General features: G+C 23.4%; 1 protein-coding gene across 1 annotated transcript; it reads right to left on the reverse strand.

The window, feature by feature from the left end:
- Nucleotides 1-3,008: 3,008 nt before the first annotated feature.
- Nucleotides 3,009-4,421, reverse strand: LOC145838578 (zinc finger MYM-type protein 1-like). The gene has a single exon (XM_082946198.1). The coding sequence runs from the start codon at nucleotides 4,419-4,421 to the stop codon at nucleotides 3,009-3,011; it is 1,413 nt and encodes a 470-aa protein (XP_082802324.1).
- Between the last annotated feature and the right edge of the window lie 8,944 nt (nucleotides 4,422-13,365).

The raw sequence follows: 13,365 nt of genomic DNA on the forward strand, positions 1-13,365 counted from the left end.
TTTTGTCATATTCTTTTAACTTATTTTATGTTTCGTTAACATTAAGCTTTTAGACTACCTGATTTTAAAAAAGATTATCATTTTCTTTAGCAATTATTTACCTAACATTAAAATAAATATTTTTTGCCTATATATATTTAAATTTACTTTTTATTTTATTTTAATGAAATCTTACTAGCTTCTATTAATTGTTAAAATATTAAAATAATTATTTTTTGTACATAAAGTCTAACTAATTTTTCTTTATAATACAACTTTTTTTAAAATTTCTGTCTACTTTTTTAATTATTACTTATATTTTTTGCTGATAAAACTATTGCACGATAAAAAAATGACTAAATAGTTTGTGCTTTTTTTTCTGTTGTGTACCAAAACTTTTTTTTCTTGTTTTGTACATTTTTTTTACAAGTCTTCGTATAAACTTTTATAAGCACATAAATTATTTTATTTTAAATATTTTTTTAGAAGTCATCATAGGTAACGAAGTAGAACATGAGACGCGCAAACACAAAGTTGTATTTGTAACATAAATAAAAGTTTTAGAAAATATAACAGAATAAAGTCTAAACTTAAAAAACACAAAACTGTTTAGTATTATACTAAGACCTGATAATAGGCAAATAGACTAATTTTAATGTTTTTGTACTTATTTTGTTGAAATATATTTTTGGTAAAGTAAGTAACAATTATTATTTTAAGACGCTAGTTTCAGTTGAACTTTGAACAAACTTTAAAATAAATTTTAAATATGTAATTACTGTGCAAAGAATTATTCTTGCTAATAACTAAATATTATACTTGTTATATTTAATTAACGCAAAAGCTTTTTATTTATTTATTTTTTTTACGAATGGGAATTTTTTTTAATCCTCAATAAATACAATTTATTTTTGTAAAATATATAATTATAAACCGTAACCTTATAAACTAGATTACTATATATAGTAAACAGGTATCACACATCATAAGACAAAATACATTATTGTGTAAAAGAAATAAATTTGAGATTTTTTGTTATTTATATTAGTTTTTATCGTCCTTTTAATTTGAATTTTCAGTACCTAGTGACAGTATCAAAATAATATTTGAATTTAACTTTTGTTTTAGATATTTTTTCAGTTTTTTGAGTATATATATTTTTAAGTTTATGCTAATTACTATTTATAGTTTTACTTTATACTATTTTATAGTAAAAAAAATATGCAGCCTGCAATAATTTTTTTAATACCGGCCTGAAAACAATTTTAATACTAAATCTGGTCCGTTGACTAAAAAGTTTCCAGCTTCTTTTGACCGTAGATGCTTTGTTAATATAAACAATTTTTTATTTTTTATGTAATCTACTATTAACTTTTTACTAATTAACTTTTCTAAACTTTAAAAATATATACAAACCACGGACATATAAACCACTTATAGTTAACTTTTGAAAAAACTAAAATACTTTAAATAATCTTGTGTGCGCAGAAGACTTTTTAAATAAACTAATTGCACATCTCTTATTAAAGATAAAAACTGTTAACATACTACGCTATTTTACTTTTACTTTAATAAAATTAAAAATTTAGGCAACGTTAAAAATCCTAAGTTTTGTTGAAAAATTAAAAATAAAACATTTAATTTCTTCATTCATTCTTATAAACCTAGTAAATATAATACAAAAAAAAGAGATACACAACTAAACTGTTTTCTTTAGAAATAAATAAAATTTAAAGTTAACCCTTACACATTGTAAAATATATATATATACCAGTGGCGTAGCGTGGTGTTTTGGTCAGGGGGTGCGCAATTTTTTTTCTCAAAAAATCCCCTAAGTTGCAACTTTTGTAACTAGCTATAAAAAGATCTTTTTATAAGTAATATAATTGAAAAAAATTCATTAAGTAAAATAAGTTCAAAGCAACTGTTTTAAAAAATAATTATTTATTACAAAATTAAATAATTAAAAAAAGTATAAACTTTATTAGAACTACTTATTCTTATACAAATGTAAACTTACTAAAAAAAAATGTTTTTACTACTTACAGTAAATTTTATATCTTTAAAAATGAATATATTCAGAAAAACGAAAGTATATGTTTTATTTAAATAAAAAATATCAATCTCATAAATTTACAATACAACAGTGATAACAACACCTCATTGCATTTTATGTGTTACACAAAATTATGTTTTAGTAAAAGAAACTGAAATGTTATAAATAGAACATATTACTTGCTAGTTGCTTATTTAATGTATGTTGGGTATTAATGCTAGAAAATTAAATCTGAATTATAAAAAAGTTAAAGCAAGTTGAACTTAGCTTTTTTTTTTAATTTTAATAAAATACAAATCAAAACTTGTCATAAAAGAAACATTTAATGAAAATTGTAGAACACATTAAATAACGAAAAAAAGTTTTATGGCAAGTTTTAAACGTAAGACTTAATGACAGTAAAACTGAATATCTATCTACAAAATATATGAATATCTTAATTCCTACAAAAGCAAATTTTTTTATATAAATAGCTAAACAATTTCGAAAATATTAACAAAATAAAATGTAATTTAAGTCAGATAAAACACAGAATTTGTAAAAAAAAACTACAGGTAATAATATATAATAATAAAAATCATATATCTGAAACATGTCATGTTTATCAAAAGCTAAAGTACTTACAAAGAAAAATCTATGTTTGTCCTAAACAAAAACTTAAATGCATATTTTTAACCTTTGTAATGAAAATGCATCCTTCTATCTTTTTTGTTTATAAATAAATTCATAACTTCCTCATTAAAACCACTAAATTTTTTAATTAAGTCTCTACCAACAGAAATAACACTTAGGGAGTTTAGTCTAAACTGACCCATGGTATTTCGTAAATATGTTTTTATTCTCTTTAGAGATGAAAATGTCCTTTCAGCTTCAGTTGAACACAAAGGTATGGTTATTAAAATTTCTAGAAGTTTTATAGTTTCACAAAAACTATCAGAAAGATTGTTATTCTTTATGTACAGCAGAGTTTTTACTAATCCCCTTTTTGCATTTCTTGTCGATTATAAATAACCATTAATTCGGTTTGTAGCTTTTTACAATTGACAACAGGATAAAAGTTGTTCACTGCTTCGATAAGGTCAGAAGGAAAACATTTTAAATAAAACGAATACATATTTTCTAAAAAAAACTGGGATATTCTCAAGTGTCCTGAAAAGTTAAATCTTTTAGCAACATTTACCCTTACACTGTCACAAACTTCTTTGGCGGAAGAAGAGAGACATATTTTTGCATGATCTGTAACACTAGAATTACGAACTCTATTAACAGCATATTGAAAATTTTTCACATGTTGTTCGACTTTTTGCACAGTTAGATTAGTGCTTTGCATTATGTTGTACAAAATATCTACTTCTGGCATAAGCTTAGAAAAAATCTTCAACCAAAAGTTGAATTTTTCATCATTTAAGATTCTTATGCAGTTTTCTGCCGCAGCTATAGTTGAATAGCCGTAACTGTCAGTGTGATTAACAAAGTATTCAAATCCTGTTAGTAACTCGGTTTTCCTTTCTGCAACTTTGCATACGGTTTTTGGGTTGTAGTTCCATCTAGTTTTGCATCCAGATGGAACATTTACTTCAATTACTCGTCTTCTTTCTGGTGACTTAGAAAAAAAAGTAGGAATTTGATCCAATTTAGCGAAAAAAAGTTTTGCCTCTCGGTTGCAGCTAGCAGCCATCGAAAGCACCAAATTTAGCTGATGAGCAGCACAATGTACGTAATAAGCGTTTTTATAAACTTCCTTTACTTTAACATGAACCCCTCCTATTCTTCCCTTCATGACTGAAGCACCGTCATAAGTCTGAGCAATTATTTTTTTTTTGTCACTCTGCAGGATTTTCTCCAGCTCATTTAAAATAACTTCTGAAATACCTTCTGCATTTACTCTTTTTGGCTGAAAAAAACCCCAAAACCTCTCAACGACACTGTCATTGTTGATATATCTTATCACTATAGACAATTGGTTTTGCACGCTCACATCTGTTGTTTCGTCCGCAATTACTGCTACAAAGTTTGTCTGCCGTACTTGAGATACAACTTCCTTCCTGTAAATTTCCAAGGCACACAACAAAATTTCATTTTGTATAGTTGGAAACAACCCTGAAAATGCTTTACTTGTTTCAAAGTGCATTTTAAGATCTTTGTCAAGTTTGCTAGCAAACTTAAGCAAAGATCTAAAGCCACCAGGGTTTAAAGAATCTTCCATTTCATTATGCCCTCTCAAAGCTATTTCTTGGAAGCCACAGAAAAGCACACTATCAATTATAGTTAACAATACTTTTCTGTTTTTCAGTACTTCTTGATAGTGTTTATCAATGCTATTCTGGTAACTTTTGCTCAAATGAGCTTGTTTACAATTTTTGCCGAGTAAATTAAATGATACCATGTTGTCGATGTGCTTTGGCGAATTTGCATTGGTTCTAGTTCTTTCAGCAATTTTTTCTAAATTTTTAAAACCTGATTTGGTCCAAGCATCCTCACCACCAAACAATATGCAAGGAAAACAGTACAGAGCTAAAGTATGTTCACATCCACACAGCCACTAATGCGTTGTGTAATACTCCTTGTTGAATTTTCTCTTGAACTTTCTACCTATTAAACAACACTAAATAAATATTATAGTAACACAAAGCTTTAGGGTTGCCTTCTTTAAAACAAAAAAAAAACTTAGCTGAGTGCCCTTTAAAAAATCTTTAACAATTTATAAGGGGTTATTTTTCTAAAAGCTCATTAAATTTTAAAACATCCAAAACACTCATGTTAGTCTAAATAATTGTTAATATAATACTTTTAGTACTATGAAAATTACCATTTCCTGATAACTTGCATAGATTGCTTTAAAATGAAAAACAACTGATTTTTTGTAAACTTTTAAAATTTCTGTGAAAACTAACAATAATATTTCTTCTAATAAAGTTATTTTAAAAGTACATCTTTTAAATAAGTGTGTCATTATCTGTTTTTGTTGATAATAGAAAATAAACAAAACTCTTTATGACTCAACCAACAATATAGTTATATTTATGAAATTTATAAAATACAACTAACTCACAGTTTTTCAAATAAAAAAGTACATAAATTAAACTACAAATAAGTAGTCAACTAAGTATAAAAATTAATAACTTTTAATTTCAATTTCTAACAACTAAAAATCTTTAACAATTCTTAAGGGGTTATTTTTCTAAAAACTCATTAAGTTTTAATACATACAAAACACTCATGTAGGTCTAAATAATTGTTTATATTATACTTTTTGTATTATGAAAATAACAATTTCCTGATAACTTGCATAGGTTGCTTTAAATGAAAAAAACTGTTTATTTGTAGACTTTAAAATTTCTGTGAAAACTTACAATCATATTTCTTTTAATAAAGTTATTTTAAAAGTACAGCTTTCAAGTAAGTGTGTCATTAACTGTTTTTGTTGATAATAGAAAATAAACAAAACTCTTTATGACTCAACCAACAATATAGTTATATTTATGAAATTTATAAAGTACAACTAACTCACAATTTTTCAATTAAAAAGGTAAATAAATTAAGGCCATAGAGGGGAGGGTGGTTAAACTGTTAAAGTTTGAAGAAGATTGCTTGAAAAATGTAGGAGATAGATTTTAAACAAAATAGTCTTTCCCTTCCCATAGGGAACCTATTATGCGGCCCTAAAAAATAATTCGAATTTTTTATTAAAATTAAAAGCACTTTATTGCTTAGAAAAAAATTTATAAAATAAGATCAACTTCTAAAAAACTTGGCTTACCCCCTATGGCCTTAAACTAAAAATAAATAGTCAACTAAGTATAACAATTAATGCCTCTAAACATTTTCTCTGTGCATTTTCTAGATAGTTTTCAATATTTATTTTATATCGACAGATATAATTGTATTACACTCAAAATAACTCATACTTTTAGTTTGTTGCAGGTTTTAATATACTATCTCTATCTTTTATATAAAAATTTTAAATATTCAGTATTAAAATTAAAAGTCTTAAATTTTTAATTTTTTTTTTAGAAAAAATCTAAAGAGCTAGTTTTTTTTTTTTTTTTAACTTCTACATTTTTGGATATATTACAATATAAAACTGTAAAAATATATCTTAACAAATGAAGAAAATCTGAAATATTTCATACCACTTGAACTGCAGTTTTGAGTAATAGCAATATCTGGTGTTGGTCTGTTTTTTTTCAATTCAAGTTTTTGAACTTCAGATAATTTTCCTATCTGACATATTTTTAGACTTGCAACATTCCATACAATACTACTTTGCATATTTTTTTTAGATAATAATCTAAAATTAATGAAAACAGATTTTTACTTTTTATTTAGTATTATAAAACAATTTTTTAAAAAACAACCAACTTTGAAGATATCAAGATTGCCTTGCCACTCTTTGAGTCAAAATAACTGTCCTGAGTTAGTTTAAAAATATCATGTGTCATCATAGGCATTTTAAATTATATTAAAGATATTTTTTATTGTTTTTAAACTAAAAAGAAACTAGGCACTTAAAAAAAGCTTTTAAAACCACTATATCTACCCTGAGCTAACAAAAAAACAAATATATCCTTAGTCAGCCTGAGCTTAAAAATACTTAATTTTATAAGGAACAAAAAAAGTTATCCTGTTTTTAACTGAGTCATACTAAAGTTTTCCAAAACTTCATAGAATCTTGAGTTATCCTTAGTGTGTGGAAAGATTTTACTAAATGTTTCTGATACAAAACAAAATGTTTAAAAGATAAATTTTTGAAGGTCAACCTTTTCCGTGCTTTTAAAAATTCACAAGAAATATAGCTTTTCATTTATCTTGAAATCAGTTTTTCTATGATCTTTAGGGAATAGCACTTTTTAAATACTACAAACAGTGGGTAGAAAGAATTTTTTTTTAAATACCATTTAAACTTGATTTAAAATAAAATAAATTTAAAATTAATCAATTAAGTCTTTAAGACTAAATATTGATTGTAAAAAATCTGTTTTACAATTTGCTATAATATTATTCATGATGTGACTGAAAAAATTTTAAAATACCTAGCTACAAAAATTGATTAATTTTTAAACTTTTTTGATTTGTTTGTTATCTTAATAAAAAAAAACTAATTTTAATAAAAATTTTAAGTTTAGGGTTATTTAAAGAATACTTTTTGTACAGTGAGATTAAAACTGCAATCACAGTATGAACTGTTTATTTATTATTTGTTAAATTTTTTTTTTGTTAACTATCTTTTAAATTATGTTGTTAATATTTTTTGTTCTTATTATCAATTTATTTTTATTTTATGAGCAGTTATTAATTGCTATTTTTACTGCTATTTGTTTATTCTTGAATCATTATCACTGTAAAACAGGTTTAGCTTTATGGTTTACTAACAAAATGTTAGCATTTGTCCTTGTAGAAAATTCTCTCATAAGGTTATACTACTCCGGTGCACTAACTGGTTGCGTACTGATTGAGTGTAAATTCTTATGAAGTTAATGAAGTTATAAAATTTTTCCTTATGGAGTTTTGCATCAACATTGGTGCACATTTGAAATCACGCACCGAATCAGTATACTGGGTAATTCCCCTAACTTGTCACTAATTGGTATTTGAAATTTCGTTTTATCTTTCAAATACTAGAAAAACTTAGTTGAAAAAAGGCAAATTAATCAGAAAAAATAAACAATAAAGAATAAAGATATTACATTTTTTTTACTACTTTTTTTTTTTTGGGTGGCACGCATGCGCCAGCGTCCCTCCCCACGCTACGCCCCTGATATATACTAACCAAAGAAAAAACTTTACATATTAGTGATTTTAAGCTATTTTATTAAAATAAAATAATGAAAAATTCTATAGATTGTAAAAAAGGCACAAAGGTGAAGAACTAAACCAAACTATTAAAGACTAACAATAGATTACTGTTTAATTTTTTCATTCACAAAAAAAACTGCCTTTTTACTCTACTTATTTACGTTTACATCTTACAATACGTTATTTGAAATAAAACACTTGTACATTAGAAATTAGTAATGCATTTTCATGTCATTTATTTTTTTTTTTTATCAGCATTTGTACACAATTAAAAAATATATGTGTTTATGTAGAGTCATATAGTTTTCTTAATTGTTATTTATAAATTTATAGAGTGTGTAATACCTAATTAATCTACTGAAGTTTCTGTTTTTCATGATAGCTGAGTTAACCGATAAGTTTTGTTCTACGAAATGTTTTTGTATCAAAATTAATTAGCTTTAAGTTTGATAGAAAATGTAAATTTATAAATAATAAATATAATTAAGCAGTCATTCACACTTTTGAGAACAATAAAAGTAATTATAATATTCTTATAAAAATTTATCCAATACTTAAATTTGACAGCCAAATAAATTTTATAGAAAAACAGTTTGTTATGTTAAAATTTAAATAGTTTAAAAAAGTAATTATTTTTTCTAAGATGAAAAGTATACAATTAAAAAATTATAATAGTTTCAATAAATTAGATTTTTATTATGGATTTTGATGTTTTGTACAAACTTAAAAATTATCAAAAAATTTTAATTAATAAATATTAAGTAACTCAGAAATTTATCAAAGTAGTTTTTTAAATAAAAAGTTTCACTAGAGCGTAAGTTTTCAGACAGGAAATTGTTGTTTTCTAAAACTATTTTAATAATCATTTTACTTTTATGATAAGATTAATTTTAAACTCAATAAAAAATATTTTAAACTAATATATTAATCTATTACTTTAAGATTTTTGTTATACTTGTAGATGTTTATTAGATGATAATAAGTTTTTATGGTTTTAATAGTTTTTGTTTTTTTTAATGAGCTTAAATTTATGTACTTTAGGTTTAGAAGAGGTTATATCGACTAGTTTTTATAGCATACAGTTTAGTTACGACTTAAACAACTGAAATCCACCACAGACACATTTAATGTTAAAACTGCTGGTATCAGTTAAAACAAAGTTTTTGTTGATGAAAGTTTATTTATATTTCACGTGTAATGTACATACAATTTTTTTACTGGATTTTTGCCGTCTTTTGGTTGGGGGTTAGAAGTTTAAAATAGTTTACATAGCTTTGAAAATATTCAACTAGATTTTAATTAATATAATTAGTTAAAACATCAAAGTGCCTCTTAACAACTGTAAAAATAAATTAAGGAGGTTTATACTAGGTACTGTTTTAAATTAGTTTTTTATTTCACAATTAAATTATTAATTTAAAAGTTAAATAAGTTATAAACATCAATACTCTTTAAAAGACCTCGTGTTACTTGAAGCAGTTTTAATTGGTCTAAAATTACAGCTTATAATATTAAAAGCTTTCTGATCGCTAATGGTTAAAATAAAATTTGAAAATGACGGTTTTCAAATACTTTTTTAAAATTTACTTTCTAATGTTAACTTAGTTTTTTTTTGTTTTTTATTTTAATTTTTTGAGCAACTTAGTATTTTTAAAAATATATAACAAATTAAACAAATAAAAAGTATAAAAAAATTAATATTTTATATTATTTTAATTTTGACTTCGATTGATTTGACATTAATGAAATTAGTTTGCATTAGCAACACAATGTTGCTTAACTTAAACCGTGAACAGCTGGATTAATAACACAAAAAGTGCAATCTTTTATTACTTGTTAAAAAGGTCGATTTATCCCGCCAAAATCATGTACTTAAATAACACAGTAAAGAAATTGCACTTTTCGTGATAGTTGAACATTTGAAAAAATAGAAATACTTTTTTAAATTTAAGTATCAACTAAATTAGTTATTATTTAAATTTGACTAAAAATTAAAAAAAGAGGTTAATAAATGGTTTAAACTTTACAGCTGTTATTAGTAAAGTTGCAAGTTTTAACACGACTCTAAAGTCTTCACGTCTGTTATATTAAAGAACTTTTTAATTTACATAACGTATTAAAAAAAAAAAAATAAAAACAAAAATTCATATCTAACTATTAAGATATAAAAAAAATCTTGCAGTTATTTTAAACTAATTGAAACATATACTGATGATTTACAATGTTTTTTATAGTTATTTACTTATTAATGCTTTATGGAAAAAAATTAAATATTAACAGATATTTTCAATAAAAGTTAAATCTGTTTTCACTTTTTAATTACTTTTTAAAACTAAATACTCGTCCTTTGCTTATTCGATTGGTGCACTGATCATGATTGCGCCAAATAACATTACCAATGACTACATGTTAAAATTATTGCAGAAGCCTCCATTTTAGGTGCACAAATGTTAGATTGTTTACAAGACACACCAGGCCTATACAAATTTGACAACAGTTGTTAAAGATATAAGGTAAATAAAATTTTGTTTTAAAATTTAATACTAATACCTTTTTTTTCTTTCAAAAAGTTATTGATAGTAATTTTTATTGTTTGAAAATAGTTTGTGATGCTTTCATAGTGTTTTTAAATTGGTTCAAAGTATTTGTTTTTAATTTATAATTTTTATTTGTTTTCTAGTTTTTTTTACTTATATACTTAAGTTTTGAATATTCTAGTTTTATTTTTTTAATATATACACTTAAAAAGTCTGTTTGAAACTTGTTACTTTTTATACAATCTAAATGTTTTCTTTCTGTAAATATTTTATCAAGCTTTTGTTTTTACTTTGTTAGATTTAAATTAAAGGATGTTTACCTGAACATTTAATGATAAACCAAATATTGTATTTAAATAAAATTTGATAAAGATTTTAGTTATTTTTGTAATAAAATATTTTCATAAAGAAATCCAAATCAAAGTTTTTTAGTTATGTTTATTATTTTTATTTACTGTGTAAAATGTAAGTCAAAGTTATTTTAACTTGGTGTTTTTTGATTTGAAAAACCTTTTAAATTTACTTTGTTTTAGGTTTTTACTATACTCTGTTTTGTTTTTCAATCAGAATTTTTTTATTTAACTTTGTTCATTTTTAAGTTTTCATATTTCAATAAAAGGTATTTAAATAAGTGTAATCTTGATTTTAATAACACTTAAAATTCTTAAATATAGAACAAAAATAAAAGTTTTATACAGCTAAACCAATGTTAAAAATTTGAAGTTTTTTATTCAGCTGTTTGGGTTTTATGAAATTCATTGAACTTATCTATTGAAAATTATGTTCTATATTTTTAGATTATTGGTTTGGTTAACGTAAGAGCACATAATTTAATTTAAAAAATTTAATCTGTTTTATCTTAGTAGATGAGTTTTTCTGTATTATTTTTTTATTTGCATGAAAAAACTTTAATAAAGATTCCTGTGGATAGTTTTTAAAATTCATTATACATATTAATTCTTTTGTTTAAAAATTTACATATGTATTATATGAATACTTAATTATTTTAATTTGTTAAACAAATTATTGATTACTTATTTAAACCTTTTAAACTTTGATAAATGACTTAAATTGTTTAATTTTGTCTTGAAGTTACCTTAAAGTATATAGAATATATATTTCAGTTTATTCTCCCATTAATACTTATGAATTTTATTTTTATAATTCAATATACTATATAGTATACAAAATAATTTTCTGGAATTTTTTTGTGCTTTATTGGGTCTTTAAAGTAGTTGCATTAATAACAATTTAAAAATGTTTAGTTAGTATTTCATAATCCTTATCAAAAATTTTCATAAACACTAACCATGTATATTATTTAACTGTTTCAAAAAATTGCTATATTTTTATTGCTGCAATCATGTTGAAAAAAGTTGCATAAAGTAAAGATTGTTTATATTTTCTAACTAAAAAACAACTTAAGTTTTGATCACTGTATGCCTGTTAGTAGTGAATATCTATCTGATCTAGTTTGATCTTAATTTGAAAAAAATATTTGAATCAAGATATTAACTTTTCAACAATTGATTTAATCAAAATATTGTACAATAATATATTCAACAGTTGCATGTAACTTGTCCTATGTTAGTCTTCTCAATATACATATACCTCAATTTGTTTTTATAATGTGATATTGAGTTTTAATAAGATTGTCAAACCACCCAGTTTTAATTTGAAAAATATTCTTGACCTGGCCACTAGTTAACGTTATTAAAAAAACGACAAAAAAACTTTATCTTATAATCTATTTTACAAATAATTGAATACAAGCATCTCAATGTAATTTAGTAAGTGTCAAAAATAAATTTAAAATATCAAAATAAAAAACATAACATAAATTTTATGTAGGCATAAATAAAAACATTTTAGATTCTCCTAATCAAAACTATACTAGTATACAATATAAAGCTGAAACATAGTCAAATAGTTTAAAATTAAATTATAAGTTTACCTTTGTGATTTTACATTTAATTGTTTAAAAAAAGTATTTTTTTTTTTCATTTGTAATCATTCATTTCAACTTTATGTTTTTTAATTTAACAGTACAAACTTAAGTAGTAAAATTTAAGAAAAATCACATATTTTACAAGTTGATCTTATTTTAAAGACCTTAACTTTAACTATCAGCATATTTTTGCCTTTTTAAAATATTTTAATTACATTTTGAGATATAAGGGTACAAATTTGGAGAGTTAAACTGTTTACAAAAGGGTCAAAAAAAGTCTAGATGTTAAAATCTTATCTCTTTTTGTTGTTCTTAAGCAATTATGCTTAAAAACATGGCGGTCCAACATTTTTTACAAAAGTTATTATTGGCTCTTATTTGAAAGCTTATAGTATATACTACAAACTATAATATAGTTTTTATGGAACAAAAATTTTGATTTACTTTTGAGATATTAATTTTGTAAAAATTCCAATATAGACGTAAGAAACTAAAAATTTTCAAGACCAATTTTCTTGGAATTTTTGAAATATCACTAAAAATCTATTTCTACCTTCATTGTTTAGCTATTGACTGCAAATTTTCAGGAAATGTTCTTTACATTATGAAAAAAGTCCTTTTGTGACTAATGAAAAAAGAATTAAAAGTGAAAATTTTATGACCGAAGAAAGAATAAAAACCAATATTTTTTTTTATTTAAGAAACAATTAGAAAAAAATTAATTTTTGAACAAATCATGTTTTAAATTTCTGTTTATTTAGAAAAGAATTTAACAATAGGATTGTTCATTATTAATTTAAGATTAAACTGAGAGAGTTTGAGAAAGATTGCTTAAAAACTGTAGGAGAAGATATATTATTAATTAAAAACTTTTTTTTTTGCCATTTTAGCTTAATAGTTTTTATTAACTGTTTTTAATATTGTTTCTGTATGAATGTACTTTTTACTTAATTGATTACTTACAATAAAAATTCTCTACTTAATGATAGGGAGAATAATCAACTCAAATTTTGAAATTTTATTAAGAAAACAGAGTTTGTTCGATTAAA

This window comes from Thalia democratica, chromosome 1, assembly GCF_965202585.1.
Source record: "Thalia democratica chromosome 1, ktThaDemo2.hap1.1, whole genome shotgun sequence".
Classification (NCBI taxonomy): Eukaryota; Metazoa; Chordata; class Thaliacea; order Salpida; family Salpidae; genus Thalia; species Thalia democratica.

Coding starts and splice junctions, on each gene's coding strand:
- LOC145838578 (XM_082946198.1), bottom strand. CDS start 4,421: ATGGTATCATTTAATTTACTCGGCAAAAATTGTAAACAAGCTCATTTG.